Raw genomic sequence first — 27753 nt, forward strand, 5'->3', positions numbered from 1 at the left:
TCCTTTCGCACTGTGGCCAAACTCTGCTGTCTTTTGTGTGCAGAGACATCTCATCCTCTTCCATCCTGCTCTGGCTGCCCCCACCATGGCATTGACTGCTCTCGCAATGGAGAACCGGAGTCTCCTACTATTCCTACTATATAAGAACAAGGGGAAAGAAAATACTAGTTATGCAAGTATGCTATAAGAAAAAAAATCTAATCCATTAAATTACATTGCCTGAATGTGCTGCTGGGTGTATATTGTAACAAACACTTGCAGATGCATGCCAACTCCACAAAAAGTATATTATTTAGGAATAAGACAGGACATAAGACATGCAATATCCATGGGACTACACTGGGAGCACCGTTGCCAAGACAATACAATGTTGCGTCACAAAGCAAACCACGAGCGTCTGTCAGGAGCGCTAGACCAACCGTATTTGATCTTACTGTTGATCCAGCCCCTCTTGCGACCAATCAATTGACTTCTAACTGCTGCATGACGATGGCGGTAATGTTATGGAGTTAGTGCCTCCTGTGTTTGTCTATTTCAGGAAGGAAAGAGGAAGCCCAGGCCGAGTGCAAACTGAAATAAGAGGGGGAAATTAACCCGCGGGTGTCCGGGGTCCCAAAATATCGCGACTAAAATAAAGGTCGAGTTAGCCGTTTCTGCATGAGAGCCAGCGAAACTGTAGAATCATGGTGGTTCTCAAAATTCGAGACCAGGTAGGTGATGTCTATTCCCGCTAGCCAACGTTCGTTAGATACCACAATAAGCAGTCAAGAAATCAGCGATTGCTGTTGCACAGCTAGCTGTTAGCTAGCGAGTTGTGGTGGTGAAGGGTTCTTTGGGTCGTGGTTTTTAAATTTACACATTGTAGCTCGTGAGGAAATCTGTAAAATCAACTGAGCTCTGTAAGTCGCAAGCAATCTGCATGGTTATGTTAGCAAGTAAATGTGGGCCTCGTTGCGACGACTAGCTGGACTGTAGCTAGCTAACGTTAGCTAGAAGCTTTATCCATGCGAGCAATGGCAGCGTGGAAGGCCGAATCAAATTGTAAATCTAGCATTAGCTTTGACACGCCGGCTAACTGCTATCTAGCGAGTTACCTAGGTACTGATCCAGTAGCGAGATCAGTGTCTGAGATTATTGTTGATGGTTAGCTAGCTAGATTGCTTGAGTAAATGTGTCCAATTCATTACTAGTAATTCAAGTTCCAAGGAAAGCTACTTGGCTCTTCGTAGCGTTAACAGAATTACCTTGTATTGCTTGCTTTTGCTAGCTAACTTTAGGTAACGATTTGTAATCGTATCGCATGTTAGGTTCTCGGTTGGAAAAACTGAACGTTTTGATTATTAAATTATTGGTGGCGTTTGCTTGTTAGATTGAGGTCTTCGGCCGTTTGTTTTGGCTAATTTATCTAGCCAAGTAGCTAACTTATAGTCTAACCCTACTTTGATAGCCAACGCTAACTTGCCTATTAAATCGAGAAACCAATACCTAACACGAGCAAACTGGCTGTGGTTGTGGTGTTAGCTAGTTAGTTACTAACTTATGGCGTGTAAAAAATGTGTTTACGTGTTGGCCAGTCCTAGCTAGCCCAGTACCCAGCGATGTGGCACTATCCCAATGTCATATTGCTGTTACCGACAGATAGCTACAGTGTAACACAATTTATTGCAACCGTTCATATAATTCCTGCTGACTGGTTAGGTATCTAAGCTGTCACACTAGCTACTTGAGGTGCTTATGTAACCAACTTTGCATTGCAAGTTTTGTCTCCTATTATAATTATGGGGCTATCGGCTGTTTCACAGAGCAACAGGTGACAGTGCTAGGTCGTGGCCTGCATTCTTGTTAGCAAAATGGCTAACGTTAACTTTGTTGTTTGGGCCTGCGTCTGAGAACGAAACGTTAATTTCCAAGACCATTTTTCTCATTGCTTTTTGCAAAAACTGCCTTAAGGATACATTTCCCAATAACTTTATGTTCTTATTTCAATTCAAAAGGTAAAGATTCGTCATGTTTAATCAGGCATTATTATTCGTGGTAAATGTCTTGGGGCTACGTATTTGTGTCATGTTATGCTCAGCATTTTCACTTGTGTTGACAATCCCTGTTTATGAATGTGTCCTTTATTCCATAATGGCCTAATATCCCGGATTTGAAGGACTAAACAAACAGCCACATCTTTTAAGAAGAACTAGGCCTGCATGAACATATTTGCAGAGCTTGGCAGTTAGATACACAACTGATCTTGTTTGACGGTGCTGGAGATACCATTTCATTGTTTTATTAAGTGGTTACAAGAGAAAGTGTAGATTATCCAAAATATCCCAGTTTTTTAATGGTTTGAAAAGGAGTACATTGGAGTAGATTTCCAGTGGAGAGGGAATTTTTGCTTGCATGTGTCTTAGCAAGGAAATGCATGCACACGTTTTACACGGGTTCTGGACAATGGGTTATTCCAGTTTGTTTACTGCAATGGACTATTTCTCAGAGGGAAGATTGATCAGATTGCCCATTCAGAAATACATGAGGAGTCTGGTCATTAAGGATTTGTACAAATCACTTGGATTGTGGTTTTCCAATGGCCGTGCTGGGTTTGTTATTTCCTACTATATCAGAAGGTACTTCTGTCTTCTCACAAGTTATTAATTGATATCCATGATTGACTGCTCATCGAACCACACTGCTGTCCCTGAAGTGACTAATGAGGTTAAGAGTGTACTTTGTGTTTGTGCACAAAGTACAAGTGATCAAATTCGCATTATTACTCAAAGGTAGAACATCAGTTTTACAACATAAATACATTTTTGTTAAATTATGATCAGCACTGAACAGAATGTTAAGATTGTATAATTGAAATCACATGACTTACAGTATGCTTTCTGGTATCAATATTTAATGTGCAACAATGGTTCCGGTTGTTTATTCTGATCTGAGCTGGCCAATCAGAATTTAAAAAAATAATATTTACTTAATTAGCCAATAATTTGAAATAATTTTCGGTACAGTTGGAACGGAACTGTTTTTCAGAATTTTGTTCAGATGTAGACAAAGGCTGCAAGTGTTCCCAGCCTTGTGCACATGCATTTGTACCCCAAATTGCAACTTCTGCCACTGTCCCAACTGCAGGGTAATTGTCTTCCAGTGACATTCAAGTTACTTTTGTTTATTTCAAAGATGCCCTAATTTCTGAATTGAACTTCACTTTACAAAATGCATTGTACAAATTGAAAATCCTCAGAATGTTCTCAAAAGAGGTGAACCTGTATATTTTTTTCAAGAAGCAGTGAAGATAAGAAGCTTCCTTGGTTACACGTGATTATTGTTGCTTGGAGAATAGTGGAAATAGTATCTTGTACATTGGAGTACCTCTCAGCATTTTAACCTCTTTGGCAGTTTGCATGAGTAGCAAACTAGTTAATTTACAAGCTAGGTACTCCCAAGTGACAGTATAGCCTATGGGTTAAATTGGCTTCGAAGCCAGTTTCATATTGTGCCTGTCTTGAAGTTGGGGAGGAAACTGCTTATAGTGGGTTTCGTATGAATACTATTTTGTAATAATACTGTATTTAATAAAACCAATTAAATCATTGCAGACGGAAAACGGAATTAATAAAATAAAAATAAACAATGTACATTGCCATCTGATGTTAGCTTGATAACGTGCAGTAAAGTACATCTAAATCACTCTTGTCATTAGCTTCTGTCTGCTCTCTTGTTTCTGTTCCAGTTGACCTTGGCAATGCAAGTTTGTCCATTGCTATACAGCAACATTTGAATTCCCTTTTTGCAAACCACAACAAATTAACTAGAAAACTTGCTACCGTTTTCTAACTTCTAATTGCCCACTTCCCTTACGTCTATCATTATAGTGGCCTTTCACTCATTGACTTCCTGTTTCTCTTGGTTGATGACCATTGCAGTATTGTAGTAATAAACTGCGATGTGTTTGTAATCCGCTAACTAATATTTGGCCTACCTGCAAAGTAAAAATTGAGAGCTTTTCCTTTGGTATTTGTTTGCTTGCTGAAGGCAGACTAATCACGAGGAAGAATCTGTGTTGATACCTCACAGATTTTTGCATCTTCTTGCATACAAGCCACATCCTGTTTAAAAGGGCTGGCTAATTGACTGGCTCTAATAATCATAATCCGAAAATGAAAGCTGTGCTCCCTGCTTGTGATGCGCTGTCATTGGAAAGCTGTTGGCAAGCTGCAGTCTGGGGCCAGGTTAATGAAGCACATCAGAGTTCTTGATGAAATTTCTTCTTGCACCTATATATATTAATTAGTGTGGTCTGTAGATATATTGACACTTCACCTACTGAAATGGGCAAGGCAGTGGCTGCTGTCGACGTGCAATGCAAGCAGCACAACATAAACCAAATGCATCTTTTAATGATAACCTAGTTAGCTCCGTTTTGTTTCGTCTTTGAATGCAGGCAAATTAACTATCTGCAAGGCTCTACATTTGTATTGCTTACCTGTTAAAAATGATCAGTGTCTCTGTTCAACACCTTCTCAATCGGGAGAAGAAGATTATATGTTTTTGGTCAATGGAAATGGACGTTAAGCTGAACATTCATTTGTAGTGAAAACAATTAGACAACTGAAAAATGTATTACCCAGACAAGAAGCCAGAATTATTTTGTGTAATGTGATAGGCATGTCACTGTGCTCCTGTTGATTAGAGTGCATTTATGGCTTACTTTAGGGCTTTGATAAGGATGTGAGTGTGCGTGCGTATGTGCATGTGTTTGTTTGTTATTGGCATGTTTGGAATAGTTAAAATTGTTTCTGATTACGTTTGCATCCCCACAGCCCTATGGTTCGCAAAGATTATTTGTTCGTTAAGCCTTGGTTGGGAACATGTAGTAGCTCGTATTTAGGAGCAGTGCAAAGTATACCTTTGCAGACAAGACTGACTGCATTCTATGACATGGCCTTTTGGAGCTACACACACATTTAAGAGAAGCAGCTTGTCACAAATGAGCTTTTGCTCCAGCAATATTAATCTTGTTTACATCTTACTGTACATTAAGTGCTCCTTCTCAGTGGTACTTGCAAAATAGGTCTATAACCTACATATTGTGTGCATGCAAAGGTTGTACAATGCAGTGCGATTGTTCACATAATTACTTGCATGTGGTTGGAAGCCGAGAAGCTCACAAATCCCTTCTCATAAGCAAACAAAACACTATTATGCCTGAGCACCACTTTGGATGTGTCAGTCCTATTGGTGGAGTGACTGGATGCTGAGTTTGTGATTCCATCTCATGTTTTGCTGTGCCTGGAGTTCACTCTCTCCCTGGGTGACCGGCTCCCTTGGCAGTGAAAAGTTAGCACCTCTCTTCACCACCAGATGGTGAAAAGGCTACTGGGACCCTGGTGCCATGCCTGTTTCTGCTCGGTTATCAGAGCATGCACGTGGGGGGCATGAACAGGAGGGATGTGGTTCTGCTCATATCAGTGCAGTGTAGGTTGTGCTGATGTGCCTGTGTAGTCATGGTTTAAGACTGAAATCTGCTTAAAGGGCAAGTGTGTATTCACCTAAACAAATCTGCTGCCATAGCGGCACGAATGCCCTGCAGTATTTGATTTGGAAACAGATTTATTTCAATGAGACTGTACACACTGGGGGCGTGATCACTGCTACACGAGTAACTGAGAAACTGCAGCAAGGTCCTGATGGCTACAGTTTCAGGAGGAATCCATATGCGTTTTAAATATGTTTAATATTGCCATGTGCTTTGCACGCTTTCTCGCGGGTCAGTCAGCTCCCTCCTCCCGTGTTGCTTTCAGTAGCCTGCTGGCTAGTCTCTTGATCTCAGGAGTGCTGCATTGGAGTGCGATTCCAAGCGCTTTAACCTGTAAGACACATGAAGGCTTTCACTTAGTTTTCTGATGCTCTAGTGTAGGCTCAAGCAACTGCTAGTTTCTTTTGCATGATAATTCTCGGTCTGGCAGAAACGGCTGTTGAATGTAATTTTGTTTTTGGTTTGACGTCAAAGTCTTTCTATTAAATTGGGATTGCTGTCTTTGGCAGCTAGTGACTAGATCTGTAGTAAATGGTCTATGAGATTGTATATGGGCAATTCCACAGTAATGTCAACCTGAGCATGAAAAAATAATTCAAATATGTCCCAAACAGTTGATTGTGACCATTTTGAAATCTGATAAAATGCACAACAGGAAAATGCTTAAACATTGATTTATTAGTCCCATTACCATTGAAGTCCATGCTATTTGGCGACCATCTTTAAAAAATTCAAAACCATTTCACATTGTCAAACAATGTGCATTTCAGGCGTCACATCCTTAAGGCAATGGTTTTATCAGTCAAGCCTCCTAAATTACATGGATATCAAACTTTCTGCATTAGATTTTAAAATGCATTTTTTTTTTTTTTTGTATAGTCTCTCCAAAATACCTGTCTTTTTGCATCAACCTTAAGCTAGTTAAGTTATTTGTCACATTTTTTCTGGCTCAGCAGTATTTTTAAAATTCATATCCATATGTCACATCCATAACGTTGGAATTGCCCATAACCTAGCGTGATCTGAATGGCTTATAATCCATTTGAACAAAACTCACTGATTTCCTCACTGTGGGAGTCTTTTTTAGGGCTATGCTTGCAAAACATTCCCTGTAGCACCTTTGACGCCTTAAAATTGCCCATTCGTCAGCCTCTAGAGGGGGTGCAGTGACAGCTAAACCCTGTGCTGCATTCTGAAGCAAATGTGTTTGAGTTTGTAAGGAGTACAAATTGAGTACAGCTTTAGGTCATTTAAATAATAAAGTGCACATGTTCGATGGCAGTACATACACTGGAATTGACAGGTCTTCAGTGGCCTGTTGTGTTTGGGGGCTGATTTTGACAAAGAGTCTTCCTGTTTATGGTTTCCAACTGTGAGTCAACACTTAGGTCTCTGTTCTCATGGTAAATTTGATCCCGGGAGGTTGGTAGTGGTTTATATCAGTGGCTCCAGCCCCTGTGGCCTGTTTGTAGATGATGAATAAAGGCTTAGTTTGTCATTTTACTGGAATATTCTGGAATGGAAGAATGCTTGTGAGGAATGCAGCTGAGAAATTTGGAACCCACATTTTTGTCGATCGTGAATTGTCGTGACTGCTTGCTCATTACATTGAAGAATTACAATGGTAAGCTGTCACTGTAATCATGGAAAGGAAGTTTGACTCCAATATTTCAATATTAACTTAAAGTTATTGCCGTCTCAAACATTAGCAGAACAGTTTCTTCCCTTTACAGTGCAGTGTTTTTCTTTGAATATGTGTGATCTGTTTTTCAGGCATTTCAAATGCCAGCCTGCATGCTATTGGATGAATGGAGGAGTCGCTGGCAAAAATCACTTGTTTTTCCCTCAGTCCTCAACATATTAAACACAAACCAAGTAGGGATGTTCAGTGTTAAATCATTTCAGCAAATTAAGGCAGCTTATGTTCACAGCCATAACTTGGTTAGGTAGGCTTAATTCCTGATGAAAACCTCAGCTTGGGCCTCCCTGTTAAAAGTTTCTCCTGCGTTTAAAAAATGGCAAAAGTGATGTTAGGTACTGCTTCATAGTTCCTGTCTGGGTGTACGAAACGTTCACAGGCCACACGTTTCCACCTCACCACTTTAATGGTGTTTTTAGGAATGGATCTCCTGTTACTCTCCCATGACCTACCATATGTACTTGATTGGTGGCTCGTGTCTCATGGGTGTAACTACACTGAATGTGCAATCCTAGGTGATTCAAAGCTGCTTGCTGCCACATTGCTATACATCAGAGTGGAAACACTGCTGGAATTCACTCTGTTCTAGACCAATAATAAAAAAAACACAGTTCTCCATCAGTGCCTCCACTTTTAATTCTACATACAGAAGGTAAAACATCTAGGGTTGTGTTCAGAGTAGTTTAACATAGTGTTTGTGATTGAGATTACTATACCCTGTTAGCCGCTATGTTTAGACAAGGACAGCGTCTTAATTCTGAAAGTTATAGTTAGTTTTTTTTTAAAGGCCAACTGCTTGCATCGGGACCTCATCAGTGCTCCATAATTTCCGGTCGTCTTAATTTTTGGGGGAGGATTCCATGGCAACCTACGGGCCCCAATGTGGTAGGAAATTGACTCATATGTGGTGAATGGCTTAGGGCTGGAATTAAGTCTCTTACTCAGTCTCTCCAGAATTTTCTTGTTTAAATTTTCTTTTTCTTTTTTCTGACTTCCTCTGTTTAATATGTGCACTGAATGCCCTTCAGGGATCAGGATCAATGTCTCTCAGGGAAGATGTGTATAGTCATGGATAAGGGACTGTGCAGGGAAGCAGGCAGATGGCCACAAGGTCCCAGGTGGGAAACTGCACTTGTATCCTTGAGCAAGGTGTTTGAGGTGATAAAAATGCCAAGTGTTCAATAGAAACAAAACTAATGTAAACTGTAAGTGGTGTCAGCTGAGTAAATTGATGACCTGTCTCTAAAAAAACTCCCGATTTCTTCCTGCATCTTGTAGGTTTTATCCATTAAGTCTAATTTGTTATACTAAAACATATGTTTAGTCAGTAATTCATGGTAGTGTTGTTTAGAACAGAAACCATCAAAAGACAATTCTACCATGCATCACCACAATGACATTTTGGCCTCATGTCACAAGGAAAAGATGTTCACCTGGTTTGTTTTGATGGTAGCTATCATGAAGCAAGTTACTACTCTTCCCTTGTAGGCCCCATGGGTCCCTGCTATCATCAGAAATGTGCCCTGAACTGGATTAATCCAGCCATATTGCTGATCCAACCATTGACCGTTGGATTTAGAATCACTGGAGGTAATGTGACATTGCAAATGTTAAAATTTGGTGGTGCTCTGTACAATTCAACTGGCAAATTGTTCCACAGCTATCCAATATTAGATAAACTGCCTTGTGGTAACCCTGTCAGGAATTGAGAATTTTACAACTAATTTGATCTCATTGGCTGGAAAGAATTTATATTGAGTTGTTTTATAGTAGGCCTAAATACCATCACTTTAGCAATGACTGTTGTCATGGACTCCCACAACAAGTCATGCCCTGTGAGGTAATTATCTATGTGATTAGAAGTCTGATTGCTAGATGGATTTCTCATTTTACCATTGTTGGGAACCGTTTGCCTGAAAGCCCGGAGGTCTGAACGTGTCCCAGATCTACGACGTATGTCGTTTCCATTTGAAATCTGCGGATAAATACACATTTCACACAAGATGTTTCTCTTTTGGCTACAACATTTTTTTAAAGAACGTGCATTTTGCTAAATGTATTCTACAATTGACTTGTACAGTAAAAGTGCAGTCCTCTAATGAAGCAGGCAAGACTGAGTGCTTCCATCATAACTAGAGTAAATTAAAAGAAATGGTCCCACCGTTGAACTAGGTTGCTTCAAATGCTTTTTGCTGATGATGGGGTTCACCTGCCTTCAAAGTTCTGAACCGTTGCCTTATAAAAGCAGCATTTTGATCTTTCAAGCAGTTGAGCTACTGCTTAGGAAAATAAAAACTTTGTTTATTCCGCTACATTATTACAACATATAGCAGTTACTTTGGATTTGTGAATGGTTGCATTATCCTTTTGATATGGTGTGTAATTAACCTGGAATGTGTTATTGAATCTCTTTCCAAAATGATGGTTTTCTGTTGGATTTAGGTTTTTTTTTTTTTCTTCCAAAAGAAGAATTGCCTTGCAAATGCATTAAGCAGTTAATGCCAGAATTCCTTTCAGAAGCAATGCCATGTTATTACTTTTAAATAAAGGAAAGTAGCACATTTGAGGAAATGATTTCATTCTGTAAGGCCTGTGGCCAGGAGGACTGAGGGATGTTTTATAATTAACCGCCAAAGTGCACCAGCTGGGAGATTCTCAGCCAGTAGGGAGTTCTAAACCTCAAAGCTTAACCGTGACCCCTGTTGTTGGTCAGCGAACTGGTCGATGAACTGGAATTGTCACAGTTCTGTGATGCAGTAGTCGGTGCAGCCCTATGCTATAGCTTTCTTCCCAGGGTACTTCATCGCTACCAGTACAGGTAGCCTTATTATGCTACATTCACACTGCAGGTAATAGTGGTGAATCATATTTTCTCCCTGATAGCGATGTGGATTTATATAACCGTGTGGACTTCAAAGCCCACATGGAATCCAACCGCACGCATTGCAAAATTGAGAGTAAGGATTTCTGTGTTTAAATGGATATACACTCAGTGAGAGCTTTATTAGGTATTTAGACATTTGCTGCTGTAGCCTATTCACTTAGAGGTGTGGCGCGTTGTGTGTTCAGAGAAGCTCTTTTGCATACGACTGTATTCTGTGGTTATTTACGTTACTGTCCCCTTCCTGTCAGCTTTGACCTTTTTGACTGTTGTGCCTGTAAATCCCAGGAGATCAGTAGTTTCTGAGATACTTAAACAGCCCTGTCTGGCACCAACAATCATTCCACAGATCACATTTCTTCTCCATTCTGATGTTTTGTATGAACAACAATTGAGCCTCTTGACCATGTCTGCAAGCTTTTATGCATCAAGTTGCTGCCACTTGATTTGCCGACTAGATATTTGCATTAATTTGCTGGTGTACAGGTGTACCTAATAAAGTGCTCACTGAGTGTATATATTTTTTCACTTACGGTGTCTGCGGGGGCTCTGTATGAAATGAATAATTTACAGAAACTGTAAATGGCGATTTCCATTTTGTTGTACATAGGCTAATGTGTGTGAGACGTCTTTTGTTTGTGCTTGTGGGTCATTTCAGGTGAGTGATCGGTTCACATTGGTATCAGATATGGGCCAGAAAAAAGAAAGAAAAGAATTTGAGCAGCCAAACAAACAAAATTGGATCTGAGAAATAAATCAAAATTGAGTACTAAGGCCTGCAGTGTGAATGAAGCCTATGACTTACATTTGTTTTTCACTGTGCTGCAAAATCACTTTATTGGCCTTTCTTTAACCATTTGGTCTGTAGGAATGCAATATATTTGTGTATTTGATTGCATTTGTCTTATAGCACATTCATGCCAAAGACTATTTGTTTCATACTTGAGGCTGTAGCTTGTGCTTAAAATGGTGTATGTTGACTTTTTCTGATGGCAGACCAGCTTGTCATTACAGATGCATTGTGTCCCAGCAGGTTGGAAGGGTCTGGACTGACCTGCCCAACACTTGTACCATTATTCACATGAAAATAAATATTTTTAGCCAAGCATCCGTTTATACTGTACGAGCACAGCACTTGTAGAAATTCCCTCCAGAAAGTTTTATTTTTAAAATGGTACAGTATGATTCCCTTCTACTTCTCCATTCTTTTTAGAGAACTGTATGGTTGGCTGACCTCACATGTTTGGATTGTGCATACTCTAATTTTATCAGGCTGTTGCGTCTAACAGATTCAGTCTGTCATGTTCCTAATATTTGAGCCAAAAAACATTTTTACACTTTTTATATAAAAAGGATTTGGCTACTGATTTATTTTCTTTGTTATAAGTCTGTGTGTATGTGTGGCTGACCGGGCATTCAGTTTTGCTAATATTTCCATTTTAGTTTCTCTGACTCTTCGTCATGCTGCTTGTGCTTGTATTTATTATTATTATTTCACATTTATTCGCATCTTTTTACCAGTAGTGGTGGTATCTGAAACAGCTTTATCTGCAGGTGTTTGCTACCTGGGAAAAATCACATAATATATATTTGTCTAGCATACGCTTTATTTTCTTTATTTTTTTATTACTACTGTACTGTGTAGCTAACAGATGAAGTGCAAAAAGTTATATTATACATTGGAAAACTTGTGAAGGTTTATGTTTGAAGGGTAGGCTGAAATGATATCTATGAAATGTCAGTGAAATGACAGTTGTAATCAACATGGAAATCACTGGGCCAAGGCAAGTGGTGGATCAGAGCGGCTAGTCTTCAGTGGAGTTTAAATGCTTAATGCTGTAGGAATATTCAGCAGCTGCTCACAGTGGACATATTCTTCATGGGATGTGCTGTCCAGAAACTGTTCCAATACTGGGGAGAAGAGAGCGCTTGTTTATTAAAGTTGTACTGCTGTTTCTTTGTTGTCGCTTGGAGGCAGCTTGGAAAGGCAGGCAGCTAAGAGTTAACAGTCTTGCGGCCGGCCAGGAATGCTCTGCCTGCTTCTTTCATATGCAAGCAGTTACAGTCTCTATAAATGCCAGCTTCTTCCCAGCTTGCAGTGGAAAAAGGGCTGGGGGCCATTGTTCACTCAGGTTGTTATTGGTGAGGCTGGGCTGGGCAGCGAACAGACGATGAGTCTGGGAATCTGCCCTGGAGCATGATGGGAAACTACAGGACTGACTTACTGTAAATTCTTGTGCATAGCCAAAATTGCGTTCCTGATATGGCTGCATTTAATGGCTTGGCATAATGAGCAACTGGCCATTTCACAAAGCCGATGGCACTTATGATGGAAGCACTCTGAGTCTTGCCTGCTTCATTGCCTGCTCTTTTACTGTTGAGTTATCTGGACCATTTGTGATTTGTTGGGGTGTTTATAATTTACCATGTATGCGTTCAGGTAACGTACCAGCCAAATATTTGCTTCCTCCCCCTTCTCTTCAGCGGTAGATTGCTTTTAAAATGATCCAATCATAGGTCTCTCTGGTACAGTACCGTAGACTTCTGGTGTATATGGGGGAGCATATGTGTGTGTATTTCTCGGACTGCAGCATAATTTGCTCTACAGTTGATCTGTGCTCTGTAGCACGAGAAACTCAATGAAACAAGAGGACCTGGCCAGAAAGAGAGGGCAAAACCAGATGAGGAGAATGAGGAAGCTGCCGTTCTGTGATTGGCTGCTCTCGGTGTGGCACACACTGCAGCAGAGCAGAGGAGAGGAGAGGAGGGGAGAGGAGGTGCCTGCGCGGGTCCGTGCAGGAGGCGCAGCGTAGCGCCAGCCAGTTCTTTCAGCTCGCCACGCGGAGCGTACCAAATGCCTGCCTCCCCCCTCCCCCCCCCACGGCGCCTCAGCCGCAGTGTAGTAATGGGACGCTCCGCTTGCGAGGGAGGCTATGCTCACACCGCGGGATGCGTGTGACATTCCGCTCTGCGCAGCCTCGGACATGGGCTCTGCTGCAGATGACTTACAGGCCCCGAGCACAGAGACGGGCATTCCGCCAGCGGGAAATCCACACTACAGCCCGGATTACGGACAGACCGGGAGCTCTGGGATGGAGGCGTCCGTGCTGCAGTCTGGGATTCTGTGACTAGAGCGCCGCTGTGAAGCCTTTTTATGAGATCGAGAGAAACCCGGTGAAGTGGAGTGTGGGTTTCCTGAAGATCTCCCTACTGAAGCCTGAGATCTGTGACGGAAGGATCTGGAAAGGAGCCGGTGTGTTGGTGAGAGGGCAGTTCCAGGTGCCGTTCTCACTCGGGAGGACGGTGACCCTTGAGGGTCATTTGGTGGCACCGGCACGCAGTGACCTTCTGTGGAATCCTCCCCCGATTGTGACGAATGTGATCTCCATCTGTGGGCGACCACTGTGCGCTTTCCTCCGTCTCTGTGCGGTGTCCGGTTACCCTGCCGCCACAGAGGTGTTTTGGTGCTGGCCACGGCGATCCCTCTGTGTGTGCCTGTCACGTAGCCGCTCTCCGAACATTTACGGGGGGGGGGAGGGGGGAGGGGAGGGGGTCATTGTCTGCCCGTCTGTAAACGGAGAGAGAGCACAGGAAGGGGATTGTCGGCGTCAGCTGCTTTGCAGGGCTGGGATAATTCGGACGCGAAAGTGCTTGTTTCAGCAGCAGGGCTGGACGAATGGGGGGGCCCCAGCCTCTGAACACAGCCTTCTCCCAGCACAGGCCCTCCAACACGGAGATTTACTCTCCCGCTACGCCACATCCCGGCCCTATCTTCCGTCCTCATAACGGGCCCCGGAGCTGGGACCATGCCGCGGAGGTGCTGATTTCCGTAGTTTTCCGGGTGGGATTCCCGGAAGCGCGCGGGGAAAGTTTGCGGATCTGAGGCAGAGTGTGTGCGATCAGGGCGGATGAGCCGCGTGTGTATTGTGGTCCTAGAGGAGGTGGAAGACGAGCCCTCCTTTCCTTCCAGGGTTTCTCCGGATCGCTCTTCCCAGCGTGCCTCTGACGCAGACGCTCGCGGTGTAAAGGTGAGAGGGCGTACCGTCAATTACTCTACGCCGATACTGGGTGTCAGTCGAGCGCTAATGTCATCCTGTAAACGCCATTGGCTCTGAAGCGCTTAAGGGACTGAGAAACTCAGAAACAAGTGCTGTTTCTCCCAAAAGGCCATTAATCTGAGGTGACGGCGTTAATTATATTTGTGCACTGGAATATTTACCGTAATTAAGTTATCGGAAATTCAAGGCTCTTGTTACACCAATTGCCCCTGTGTTGCAGATAAACCTAGGTTTGCCATTGTCACACAATATTCTTGTTTACACTTGTGGGAAATTTGTTTTAATTACTGTCTTAACCTCTCAATTACTGTGTCTATATATTAGAGTAGAAGTATACTCTTAAGTATATCCGTCACATTTAAAGTACATTTCGGAGAAACTATCAGTGCTCTTTTTGTTTGTCCAGCTTGAAACCATGCTGTAGAGAGCATATGCCAAAAGACAGGGTAAAATCTGGACACCTTTTCTTCACCTTCTCACCGTCAGCTGTTTGGCAGCTGGTTCATGCAAACAAAGCCATTTGTTGGTGCCACATTTTGTTCAGCATTATTTTATGTCATGGAATAGACCGACAAAACTGTATTTTTCCATCTGCAATATTGTCTTCATTAATTATTGTGGATGTGTACAGAATTCCTGGCAGAGAACAGAATTTTTGGCTGATCGTATGCCTCTCAAGGTTTGGCTACTCCATTGTGAAATAGTTTTCATTGTATACGGAGACCTAAATACAGGGTACTGTGGAGCACTTAACTACAAGATGAGGATGCTTAAAGACTGGTTTTCCAGATTGTATAACGCGATAGCATGTAGATTCATAGCCATCTCCCATTATTGCTTTCAGGAACACTATTCATCATACTTTAAAATGAGAGATTTCACTGGCCTAAAGTATGATATTTTATATTCACATTTGATGTCATTTTGTGGCAGTGTCATGTGATTGCGTTGGAATCGGAAGAAGCAGAAGGTTGCGGTGAAGGTGTGGTTTTGGTGAGCTTGTGAACATCCTTCTGTATTTGGGTAAAGTTTGTAATGCAAGTCATGCCTGTCAATCAGATCCAGTAAGTAATGTGTAAATGTCTGAACTATCTAAAATCCAGCTACCTACAACACTCACGCTTTTCCCAGGTTTATAAATCAGACGCACCTTCGATTTGCTGAAATTAGCTATATGGATAATAGTAGCTTTACATTTTGTAATTTAGGTTGAATAAATTTAACTACTTCAGTATCTGCTGAACGTTTTTACACTCCAGTTGAGTCATTGCTGCTTGCAAAATCTGATTTGTTAAGCTATTTGTGTGTGAGTCACACGTAGGCCGATGCCAGCTGAGTTCTAGAAACCAGGAGAAACTTAGACTGCAGGACAGCAGCTCTAGAGCAAGGACTGGAATATTAACATGCACGTTAAGTCATCCATTGTTCAGGATTGTAAAAGAACGTGAAGGCTTGTATTGTTTCTGTTTTTTGGTCCTGCAACAATTCGCATCAGTTCCTCCTTTGTTGTTGTAGTTTAAAAATGATAATGTATGCGCCTTATCACTTAGCATTCCAAATTGACATCAAAAGTACAATAAAGAATGAGATTTCTCCGATGAGGCTTCTATTTATTTTACAATGTCAGACCTTGTTTTTCAGATTTACAATACTAACAAACTTCAAAAAGGTTAGCCTTGCTCCTGCTGCAGTGTGCCTACTGAACTGCACACCAAGTCCATAAGTCACATCATGCGTCTTTAAATTCAGACACCATCTGCTGGCTGATGGATGAATCGTCCCAAAATGACTTGACAAATTTAAAGCTGTCCAGGCATAAGGATCAGCCTGTGGAAGAACTACCTTTTGGGGACTGTTCTCCATTTCCTCTCACTTTCACGTTTTCTACCTTCAAGCAATACATGAACAGCAGCAAATACATACTCTGTGTTTGTGTAGTGGGGACCAGACGTCTGAGGACACCACAAAGTCCTGGTTCTTTTCATTATTTGTCAAAAGATTGATGGAATTATGATACTCCAGTTATGCTTGTTCTTCAAGAAAACATTGAGAACAAGGGGAGCTTATTAGGATGGCTTTCCCAGCACTGTGACCGGACCTGAACCCAATCAAACATCTGTGGGAGCCGGGCATCAAGTGAAATGAACAGATCTTTTATGGGAAGTGTTGAGAGTGCTGAGATGAAATGGAAGATGAGGTGTTGCATACACCGGTGGAATCAATGCCAAGTAACAGTAGAGAGAAGGCAATAATCAGGACACACAAAGTACTAACTTTTTTTGACCTTCAATAAATACCTAATTGTGGGAATTGTGTGTGTGTGTGCCAGGGATATTGGCAGCGGCCCAATAGAAAGTTCTGATTAGAACAGAGCCCACAAAGCTATCACCTTCAGATTGCCATTGTTAATACTCATGTAGTATAGTGTGTGTGTTTGTGGCACTGAATGCTGGCTGTTTGTCAGAGGAACGCTTGTCTGCCATAAATGTTTGAAGACCCTAGTTCTTGATTTCCTCTCACAATGAAGCTACTCTGCTGTGAAACGTAAAGCGTGGTATTACGAAACGGTGATCAACGATCACACTGGAGTCCTTGTTCTCTCAGGCTCATACTGTATTTCCCTCTTTTCCAGCCAGCACTGCTGAAAGCGATATTTAATGTGGACCCAGATGAAGTCCGCTCCCTCATATTCAAGAAAGAAGACGTAAATGTGCAGGTAATTTTTAAATTTCTGTTAAATAAGTGCAGGTGTCAACAGTGATATATTTTATAGGGCGTGGATTCCCTGGAAGATGTGATAAAATGCTTGAGCCAGTTCTCTGTGGGGTTCTTTTTGTAAACGTGCAAACCTGACTCTGTGTTTGTTGTATTACATTGCATTAGTTATTCAGCTGATGGTTTTATCCAAAGTTGATTACACTGTTGATTAGACTAATCCCAGTCCCCCCCTGGAGCAGTATGGGGTTAGGGGCCTTGCTCAAGGGCCCAACAGCTGCACTGATCTGGTTATAGTTACCCTGGGGCTTGAAGCACCAACATAGCATCATAGCCACTAGTCTGTAGGCTTTCTCTCATGTGATTAAACTAAATCTAAACGTGATTCTGAACATTTGACCATTTTTAAGACAGCCTGAATTGGAGTTGATGCTGAATGTAAAATGATAGCTTTTAAAACATTCTGACCAAAGTTCGGAACAAGGAGTTAATGTGTATGCAGTCCGTGTAGAAGCAGCACCAGCAGTTTACCACACAGAGAGACTCCAGCTTTGGGGTGATCAGTGCTGGGAGATGTCATATACACCGCTGGGGGTACCAGAATATCTGTGTAGGGAGAAATTGTACACCACTGGGACTACCAGGAATATAAGTTCAGAGAGAAATCCTACTCCGCTGGGAGTACCGGGAATACAAGTTCAGAGAGAAATCGTGCTCCATTGGGAATACCAGGAATATCAGTGGGAGGGTAAAAACAAACTATCCTGCAATAGTATAGCAAAAAGTGTAAGTCAAAGATTATATTCATGTTATACAGTGCCTTTGTCAGACCACATTTATTGTATTCAGTTCTGGGCACAAATTTACATGCCTGGAAGCTCTTGGAAAATGTTTGAAATGGGACGTCTAAATTACTTTGCCATTTTGCCTGTCAAAACCAGACCCCAACAAACTAGATGGTTTGAATAACCTGTTGTCAGAATATTTTACTACGTTCTCTTTGGTGTTCCTTGCAGGATAATGAGAAGAGAACTCCACTGCATGCTGCTGCCTACCTTGGAGACGCAGAGATCATTGAACTGCTGATCCTATCAGGTGAGCCCTGCAGCTGTGTTCAGTGTGTGTGTGTTCAGTGTGTGTGTGTTCAGTGTGTGTGTGTTCAGCGTGTGTGTGTTCAGCGTGTGTGTGTTCAGCGTGTGTGTGTGTGTGTGTGTTCAGTGTGTGTGTGTGTGTTCAGCGTGTGTGTGTGTTCAGCGTGTGTGTGTGTTCAGCGTGTGTGTGTGTGTTCAGCGTGTGTGTGTGTGTTCAGTGTGTGTGTGTGTGTGTGTGTTCAGCGTGTGTGTGTGTGTTCAGCGTGTGTGTGTGTTCAGCGTGTGTGTGTGTTCAGCGTGTGTGTTCAGCGTGTGGTATTGTCATTCGTGGTTTGCTCTAGCGCACGGCTCTGCCGCCAGTATGTGGTTAATGTCCCTTTCTCCCGCGCAGGAGCGAGAGTAAATGCCAAAGATAACAAGTGGCTGACCCCTCTACACCGAGCAGTGGCGTCCTGCAGCGAGGTACGTAGCGCTTCCTGTAGACCACCGACACGTGCGCGCACACAGTCGTACACGTGCGAGCAGGTGTGCACAGGTTTTACAGCCCCACGTACATGCTTCATGCATGTCTGTTTGGGAGCTCTGTGGAAAGAATCTGAAATGCGACCTGTGACACTTGAACGGCGGTCGTTAATGTCATCTGCCTCAGGGAGCAGCTGGGCCCTGCTGTTGCGACATGGCAACATTCAGCGCCTCACGCTGGCGCGCAGGCGTGTGCACGTATGCGCTCCTTTATGCACGCGCCTCACAGCTCTGCCGATTTCACACTGGCGTAGCTGAGACATTCAGTCATTGTGTGTTGTCATTCAATTCAACAACTGAGCTGCTGTTTAACGAACTTTGGATAATGAGTGAAGGCTAGTGTTGGTTGGACTGGGGATGTCAGTAACCAAGGAGCAAGAATGACTGGCTGTTTTAGTGCTAGTATGTAGCAAGGCGGTTAGATCTCTTCTGTGAATCACTCGCTGTGGTCTGTGGTCTAGACCTTTCCAGTGCAGCTCTATCTGTGTTAGCACTAGTATGCAGTGTGTGGTCTAGACCTCTCCAGTGAAACACTATCTGTGTTAGCACTAGTATGCAGTGTGTGGTCTAGACCTCTCCAGTGAAACACTATCTGTGTTAGCACTAGTATGCAGTGTGTGGTCTAGACCTCTCCAGTGAAACACTATCTGTGTTAGCACTAGTATGCAGTGTGTGGTCTAGACCTCTCCAGTGCAGCACTATCTGTGTTGGCACTAGTATGCAGTATGTGGTCTAGACCTCTCCAGTGAAGCACTATCTGTGTTAGCACTAGTATGCAGTGTGTGGTCTAGACCTCTCCAGTGCAGCACTATCTGTGTTAGCACTGGTAAGTGATGTGAATTCCTCTCCAGTGAAGCTTGTTTATGGTGTGAATTCCTCTCCAGTGAAGCTTGTTTATGGTGTGATGTCCTCCCCAGTGAAGCTCTTTTATGGTGTGAAGTCCTCTCCAGTGACGCTCTTTGTCTGTGCAGGATGCAGTGCAGGTGTTGCTGAAGCACTCGGCAGATGTTAACGCGCGGGATAAGAACTGGCAGACTCCGCTGCACATCGCGGCCGCCAACAAGGCGGTGCGCTGCGCCGAGGCCCTGGTCCCGCTCCTGAGCAACGTCAACGTGTCGGACCGAGCCGGACGCACCGCGCTTCACCACGCTGCCTTCAGCGGCCACCTGGAGGTCAGTGCCCACGGAAACGGCCTTCCTCACACCTGCGAGGAGACCTGCTGCTTTGGTCTGGGTCTGGGTGACGCGTCATAGCTCACTGCTGCTTTGGTCTGGGTCGAGGAGACGCGTCATAGCTCACTGCTGCTTTGGTCTCTCACTTCACTAGATGGTGAAGTTGCTCCTGTCCAGAGGCGCCAACATTAATGCCTTCGATAAGAAGGACCGGCGGGCAATCCATTGGGCTGCGTATATGGGTAAGCTCCGGCTCTTTCAGTTGTGTTTGCAGTGGTGTGCATTACCATCAGTGTTTGAGCTATAGGTAGAGATATAATATAGCTCAGTCTGGCCCACCGTGTGGTCCACCACAGCTGCTGGCTCTCTGGGACGTGCTGATCCTGTTGTTCCTCAAACAGTAGTGCCCTGGCCTGACCCGGTCAGACGGACAGCCTCTGACCTGAGTGCCATCACAGGGTGACCTCTGACCCCTTCCTGGGAGGCTGAAGTCTTGATGCTGTGTTTCAGGGCACATTGAGGTGGTGAAGCTTCTGATATCCCACGGCGCTGAGGCCACCTGCAAAGACAAGAAGGCCTACACCCCCCTGCACGCAGCCGCCTCCAGTGGCATGATCAGCGTTGTGAAGTGCCTTCTGGACCTGGGAGTGGATGTGAGTGTGTGTGTCCCTCAACCGCTGTCCTGTGTGCCTGTGTGTGTGCCTGTGTGTGTGCCTGTGTGTGTGCCTGTGTGTGTGCCTGTGTGTGCGCCTGTGTGTGCGCGCCTGTGTGTGTGCGCCTGTGTGTGCGCGCCTGTGTGTGCGCGCCTGTGTGTGCGCGCCTGTGTGTGCGCGCCTGTGTGTGCGCGCCTGTGTGTGCGCGCCTGTGTGTGTGCGCCTGTGTGTGCGCCTGTGTGTCTGAGCACACGTGTGTCTGTCTGTGTGTGTGTGTGTGAGTGTCTGTGCACACGTGCCAGCATGTCTGAGCACATATGTGTGTGCCTGCATTTCTGAGCATGTCTGTGTCTGTGTCTGTGTCTGTGTCTGTGTCTGTGTCTGTGTCTGTGTCTGTGTCTGTGTCTGTGTCTGTGTCTGTGTCTGTGTCTGTGTCTGTGTCTGTGTGCCTGCATGTCTGAGTGTGTACACCCACGTCAGCTGCATTCATGGTCCTGGTCTTCTCTGAAGGCTGGAATATCTTTAGTGAGCTCCGTGCCCATCCTCCTCTCCCTGCCTGTAGATAAACGAGCCCAACGCGTATGGAAACACCCCTCTGCACGTGGCCTGCTACAACGGGCAGGACGTGGTGGTGAACGAGCTCATCGAGTGCGGCGCCAACGTCAACCAGGTTAACGAGAAGGGCTTCGCCCCGCTCCACTTTACGGCCGCCTCCCGCCACGGCGCGCTCTGCCTGGAGCTGCTCGTGGGCAACGGAGCCGACGTCAACATAAAGGTGAGGCCTGCCTGAACAGAGTCCGCACGTTTATGGCCGGAAGGACACCACGAGCTAACATGCGCATGGGTGGGCCATTCACACTAGCAAAGCCATATTTTTACAAGCTTTGGCAACAGTCAAAGCTGGTGCCCCTGCACTTTTGGTGTAGTCTTCTATTGTGTTCTTTTGCGATTTGAATATGCATGCATCAATTTTCATTTCCTTTGCAGCCATCCAAGAGTTTACTCCTATATCACGCAATAACTTGTAATCCCAGTTATCTAGTAGGAGGGATCAAGGCATGTTGAGTCCCTTAGTTGAAAAATAAAGGAGTTCATTCACGCATTTAACACAGTTAGGTGTTGAAGGTAACCATAATGTTCCGGGTTGTTCTTGCCAGAGAGCTTTTATTTCATTTAGAGCTGCTGTTTTGAACTTCATTACTGGGCAGCTCTGTTCTGACCACACACACAAGCACACGCACACACGCACATAAGCGCACGCACTTGCACGCACACACACACACACACACACACACACACACACACGCACACACACACACACCCAGAGCTCCTCGACTGGGCTGAGCGGCAGGTATAACATGACAGCGGGATTTCTGGACCCACGGTGGCCCTTAATAATTTAAAGTGTGGAGAAAGACGTGCCGCGTACGGGCTGTTCTGTTTCACCGTTGCATGGTGAGCACTGGAGAGGGGGGCTCATAACGCACAGCCTCTGGGACTCTCGCCCCCAGACCAGCACATTCTGTTCTCTGCAGAGGCCCTGAAGCTTTTGTGATGGACGAACCAGCAGAACCTGAAAAGATCATGTTTTTCCTATTTTCTCTCTTTCTTTCAGTAACAAAATTTCTCTCTCTCTCTCTCTGTGAATTATTTGCGGTTTGTTATTTAGCATAGGTTAAGGAGAGCGCGCACTACTATTCTTTTGTTGAAGGCCGATTGCATCTAGACAGGGAAGACGTGAACATGGATTAATGTGCTGCACGATGTCATTAGTGTCCTGATCTGTCCTTTAATACATCCTTCTTTGTGCTTCTATATAGTACTTAAATCATGTACTGATGGACATCGAACGCTTCTGAAAGGCGAGGACATGTACACAGTTTCAAGTTTATATTTGGCAGGCCATGGAGTTGTGTAGTTAACTCTGCCGGGCGAAGCACTGCGACCTGGTGGTGTGCTGTATAACTGCACCTACTACTTATTCGCTGGATGACTAATATCCAACGTGCCTCAGCACATACAAGTAAACCAATTGTTTCATTTACTGAGTTTCATGGGGGAGAATTGACGCACATGGGTAATTGGGGGCCACTGAATTTTCCTGGACACAGAAAATAAGGAGCTTTTGTTACTGATGGTCCATCTCTTTCTCTCTCTCTCTCTCCCTCTCCCTCTCCAGAGTAAAGACGGGAAGACCCCCCTGCACATGACCGCCATCCACGGAAGGTTCTCCAGATCTCAGGCCGTCATTCAGAGTGGTGAGTCTGCACGTCCCCAGCTTTCCCTCGGTCAAATCAGGCCAAGCACCCGCCGATCCTCTGCCATTATGTTCACTGCTGTGTGTCGTACATTTCTGGACAACTTTAGCTCGCAGACTTTAATGAAGGCTAATGTGCTGCAAGATTGGTTCTCGGAATATGTGACCTCACAGTACACAAGCTTATGCAAGGCCATCAGCCTGCCTTCAGATAAACAGCAAGGCAAAAAAACAAACAGGCCGGGATTATTTTTAACAGACTTTGAGATGATTCAGCAGGGCATCGAAACCAGATCCTCCGACATCCGGCCACGTGCTGGGAAAAACGTGTCGCATCCTTTCCTGCTGCTCATCCATTCCTGCCAACATCCGCGCCAGTTTACGTTATGTTGTATTGTTATAGTCCTTCCTCCATTATGAAAATAGTGGCGTGGGTTATGTGGAATTTTACCACTTGAATTTGAGGCAGCAAAAGCACCGTTTTTGTTATGTATGTTTGGGTTTTTACTCATATACTTTCTCAGAAGATAATAGTTGACTGAATATCTTTAAGTGCTAACTCGACCTCAGACTCACTTGCTCGTTTGTTACATGTATTGGGATGCAGAGTGCTGAGCGGTGGGTTGCGTGGTTTCAGGTGCTGAGATAGACTGTGAAGATAAGAACGGTAACACCCCCCTGCACATAGCGGCTCGCTACGGACACGAGCTCCTCATCAACACGCTGGTCACCAACGGAGCGGACACCGCCAGGTCAGCCGCTTTCTCAGCCCCGTTCATGTTCATTTACCATCGTCATGTTCAATAGGTCAACTTAACCTGCTTCCAAGTTCTTCACTGCACTTATGGTCTGGTTATTTTAGTCATCTGAAAGGAGGAGAGCCAGTGATGCAGTGTGTTGTGTGTGGAGTGTGGGGGTCTGCGGCTGGTTTACGGTCCTGGCTCTGTTGCAGGCGGGGTATTCACGGGATGTTCCCGTTGCACTTGGCCGCTCTCAGCGGGTTTTCCGACTGCTGCCGGAAGCTCCTATCCTCTGGTGAGTGTCTCCCGCCCACCCCTGCAGTGCTGGGAAACTGCCTGCAGTCCGCCAACAATGTGCTGAGTGCCTTTCAGCACAGAAACATCAACAACACAACACAGAAAGCTCCTCTCCATCCTCCCCTTTCAGCTGCTAGTGAGGAACCACACAAACAAAATAATAAGATTTACGTCTTGTTTTTATCTCCTCCGAAATTACATGGTCCACAACATTTGTTAAATGCAGATTGAAAATAGTTAAAATGAGGTGTACAATGCAGTTTAATTGGGTCTCGACCCATCTCGGCAGATTGTTAACATTAGGCTTCCTGTCATTAACAGAAGAGTGGAGCCATTTTTGATATAGTGCTTAGCTTGCAGAAGTTTATTGATGGAACTAAAAGGCTTCCTCATCCTCTATATAAATATGGCTCCTCTTATTGAATTATTTTGGTATGTGAAGACTATTATGGTCTGAAGTTATTTGGCTGATTCAGATATTTGGGGCATAAAAATGGCCTTTTATGTTGGAGAATGTTATTTCTCAGCCCTTTGAAAGGGTTGTTTTCTCCAGGCCTATGAGGGGCTTGTTTATTTCTAGCACATTCATTATGTGTCATTACTCCAGGATTCTGGACTGGGTTAGTAGGATATATGCAGTTTGATTAACAATACGAATAGTTGAGTGTTGAATTCTTCCCCCCTCCCACGATGGTTGATGGTGATCAATAGAAATTATTTATTTATAATTTTTTCATATTCAGGTCTTCCACAGATACTTTTGTGGTATTTCCGTCACTGTTTCTGGCTTGCGCCCAAATTGTTGCTCATTTAGTGCAGAGAAAACAAATGGAGCTGTTATTGCGATGTGGCAGTGGGGGTGGATGGATGGGACCTTTTGAGACACTCAGAGCAGGTAGTCTGGCCTTCCTGCGGTCTGCCAGTATTTGAAACCCGGCTGAACGTTAAAGATTCATGACGACAGTGCGCTGATACTGCAGCATTCTGTGGCCTTGGACTCAGCAAGTTTGGTCTTTACAGGTCAGAGAACGTCATCCTGTTCAGTCACTGTTGTTGCATGGTCCTTATCGGACGATCCATCAGTTGATTAAAATTTAATACGAAACATTATTCTTAGTGAAGGGGAATTTTGCAATATGCTTTGCTGCATAGAAACAGTCGTCCTTCTCATGCTTAAGGGGTAGACAAGAAATCACCCAGACTGCCTGTACCACGGGCAATGAGACGGCACTGAACAGATTGATCCGAGGTGCTAATATCTGACAGCATAACAAATTGCCTGTTCACTGGTGCTAAACGGCACACCGGAGTGTGTGTGGTGCTCCTTATAACTGCAGTGAAATGTCATCCCCCCCCCCCAGGCTTCGACATCGATACCCCTGATGATTTTGGCAGGACGTGTTTACACGCCGCTGCGGCCGGAGGGTGAGTCGGGATGTTCTCACGTCTCCCCCACACGACCTCTGCACTGGCTCATTATATTCCTTTGCATGGCAGTGACAAATAGTGCGTTAGCATCATGCCCGTTAAGAAGAGCCCTACATCATCAAGTACTCCGTTGATACTGCATTTGAACTCCGTAGGAAAGAAGGGGCGATCATCTTAAGATGATCATTCCATGCCGTGACTTAAGCAACTATTGCCATTGACCTTACATTCTCTCCAGCCTGACCATGAACTCCCAGCGCCCCTCAGTGTTGGAACACTTGTGTGTTCTTGGTTTTATTCACTACCTGTAATATGGTATAATGATCGAGAAGCTGTGCTTGTAACCTGGAATCCCACCCTGACATAAAATTTTATTGACTTATTGATAAGATCCAGTAATGCAGAAAATGTAGAAATGTGAGTAAATAAACTCTGAGTGATGGAACACCTTTCTGCTTCTCAGGAATTTGGAGTGCTTAAATCTCTTGCTCAACACTGGGGCAGATTTCAACAGAAAGGATAAGTTTGGCAGGTGAGTGCTTTTCTGACCTCGTTCTTGCTCCCTTCGAGGTAAATCTAGTCCGAGAGGCTCCTGTTGTACTGCAGTAGCGTTATCATGGTGAGTAATTATTTTAGCTTGCCGTCTGCGGTGTCTGGGATTTCTCCTCTCTGGAGAGTTATAATGAATTATTAATTAACTTTCCATCACCTTTGCACATTCTCTGATTGACTGCAGTACAAGGTCATTACTGCCCACACGCTTGCTTGTATTCAGCAGAAAGAGGCCTGCTGAAGTGAATAGAGCTGAGATGCACAACCCTGCTCCTCTGGGACTCGCTGTTCAGCACATTTTTCCATTTGCTCTTAGCTGAGGAGGGAGGTTAAGTCTGTGTTGTTCAAACCTTGATTGGTTGCGTTCTGTCATTTGTCATCGGTGCTCAGACATTGTGCCCTGGTCCTGTCGGGACATGGTGTGCTGGTGACTAAGCGCAGGTGTTTTTGGGTGCAAAGGGCACCAAGGGTTGTCCTGTGAAAGGGCTAAGCCAGCGTTTGGCTGTGTGTACTGTACTGTCCTTAAGCGTGCTCAAACACAATTTTGATGTTAGGAGTTTGACATCAGCCAACTTACTGTGGATTCCAAGTATTTCCTTTGCAAAAACAAAAAGCTGACTGATATTGCTATGCATGAAATTGTATAATCTATGGTAAATTAAGTGTTTTTCCTAGGAACAGTGTTTGTGGAATGGCAGAAGCTGATTTATACTCTTGTGCAGCTTGTGAGGCTAGCTAATGAGATTTTGGGTTTGCTGCCCCCTGTAGGACACCTCTGCATTATGCTGCTGCCAACTGTAACTACCAGTGCCTGTTTGCCCTGGTGGGGTCTGGGGCCAGCGTCAATGACCTGGATGAGAGGGGCTGCACCCCGCTACACTACGCAGCCGCCTCCGACACAGACGGAAAGTGAGTCGCAGCTGTGTGTGTGTGTGTGTGTGTGCGCGTGTGCGCATGTTGTGTGCTACTCTGTCCACGTGGATTTGTCTGCATGTCCATGCACAAGTGTGTGTTTCAGTGCCTGGGTGTGAGTGAGCATGTCGGTCTCAGCATGTGTGTTTGGTGTGTGTGTGTTTTGGTCTCTGCTTGGTGTGTGTGTTGGTTGGTGCTTGTGTTGGTCTCAGCATGTGTGTTTGGTGTGTGTGTGTGTGTTTTGGTCTCTGCCTGTGTGTGCTTGGTGTGTGTTGGTCGGGTTGTGTGTTGGTCTCAGCGTGTGTGCTTGGTGTGTGCTTTGGTTTGCATGTGTGTTTGGTGTGTGTGTTGGTCGGTGCGTGTGTTGGTTTCAGTATGTGTGCTGGTCTCAGCATGTGTGTTTGGCTTGGTGTGTGTGTTGGTCTCAGCATGTGTGTTTGGCTTGGTGTGTGTGTTGGTCGGTGCGTGTGTTGGTCTCAGTATGTGTGCTCGGTGTGTGTGTGTTGGTCTCAGCATGTGTGTTTGGCTTGGTGTGTGTTGGTCGGTGCGTGTGTTGGTCTCAGTATGTGTGTTTGGCTTGGTGTGTGTGTTGGTCGGTGCGTGTGTTGGTCTCAGTATGTGTGCTTGGTGTGTGTGTTGGTCTCAGCATGTGTGTTGGTTGGTGTGTGTGTTGGTCTCAGCGTGTGTGTTGGTCTCAGCGTGTGTGCCGGTCTCAGCGTGTGTGCCGGTCTCAGCGTGTGTGCCGGTCTCAGCGTGTGTGCCGGTCTCAGCGTGTGTGCCGGTCTCAGCGTGTGTGTTGGTTGGTGCGTGTGTTGGTCTCAGTATGTGTGCTCGGTGTGTGTGCCTTCGCGTGCCACATGTTGACTCTGGCGTGTCCTCAGGTGCCTGGAGTATTTACTGCGGAATGACGCAAACCCAGGGATCCGGGACAAGCAGGGCTACAACGCGGTGCACTACGCCTCAGCCTACGGCCACCGCCTGTGTCTGGAGCTGGTGAGTCCGCCCCGTGGTGAGGGCAGTGGACATGCCATCTGCTTCTGGTGGTTCATTAAGTCGCACAGGCATCGTGTCAGTTCTGTGTCTGTATCTTGTGAATGTGTTTTTTGCCCACATTAATGCATTCTCACCTCTTATTTTTCAGATTGCTAGTGAAACGCCTCTTGATGTGGTACGTTTTTAAAGTCAATTACCCTGTATGCAGCGCCCTCCATAATCTTTAGATTTGGAATCACACAATTAACATGTA

At 44.7% G+C, this 27753-nt stretch overlaps 1 protein-coding gene across 2 annotated transcripts in view; it reads left to right on the plus strand.

The window, feature by feature from the left end:
- Positions 1-487: 487 nt before the first annotated feature.
- Positions 488-27753, plus strand: part of ankrd28b (ankyrin repeat domain 28b) — a 32174-nt gene continuing 4908 nt past the window's right edge. The window contains exons 1-16 of one of the 2 annotated variants that reach the window (XM_061232754.1): positions 488-710; positions 16801-16884; positions 17900-17978; positions 18366-18436; positions 19468-19668; positions 19823-19910; positions 20179-20321; positions 20884-21096; positions 22501-22579; positions 23216-23330; positions 23531-23613; positions 24977-25040; positions 25507-25575; positions 26364-26504; positions 27389-27500; positions 27649-27675. In XM_061232754.1, coding sequence (XP_061088738.1) covers positions 684-710; positions 16801-16884; positions 17900-17978; positions 18366-18436; positions 19468-19668; positions 19823-19910; positions 20179-20321; positions 20884-21096; positions 22501-22579; positions 23216-23330; positions 23531-23613; positions 24977-25040; positions 25507-25575; positions 26364-26504; positions 27389-27500; positions 27649-27675 — 1596 coding nt within the window. In that variant the 5' untranslated portion in view covers positions 488-683. Of the gene's footprint in view, positions 711-13727; positions 14139-16800; positions 16885-17899; positions 17979-18365; positions 18437-19467; positions 19669-19822; positions 19911-20178; positions 20322-20883; positions 21097-22500; positions 22580-23215; positions 23331-23530; positions 23614-24976; positions 25041-25506; positions 25576-26363; positions 26505-27388; positions 27501-27648; positions 27676-27753 lie in introns of those variants that run through there. The other variant, XM_061232746.1, reaches the window with a different exon arrangement.

The sequence above is a fragment of the Conger conger genome, chromosome 1, assembly GCF_963514075.1.
Source record: "Conger conger chromosome 1, fConCon1.1, whole genome shotgun sequence".
Classification (NCBI taxonomy): domain Eukaryota; kingdom Metazoa; phylum Chordata; class Actinopteri; order Anguilliformes; family Congridae; genus Conger; species Conger conger.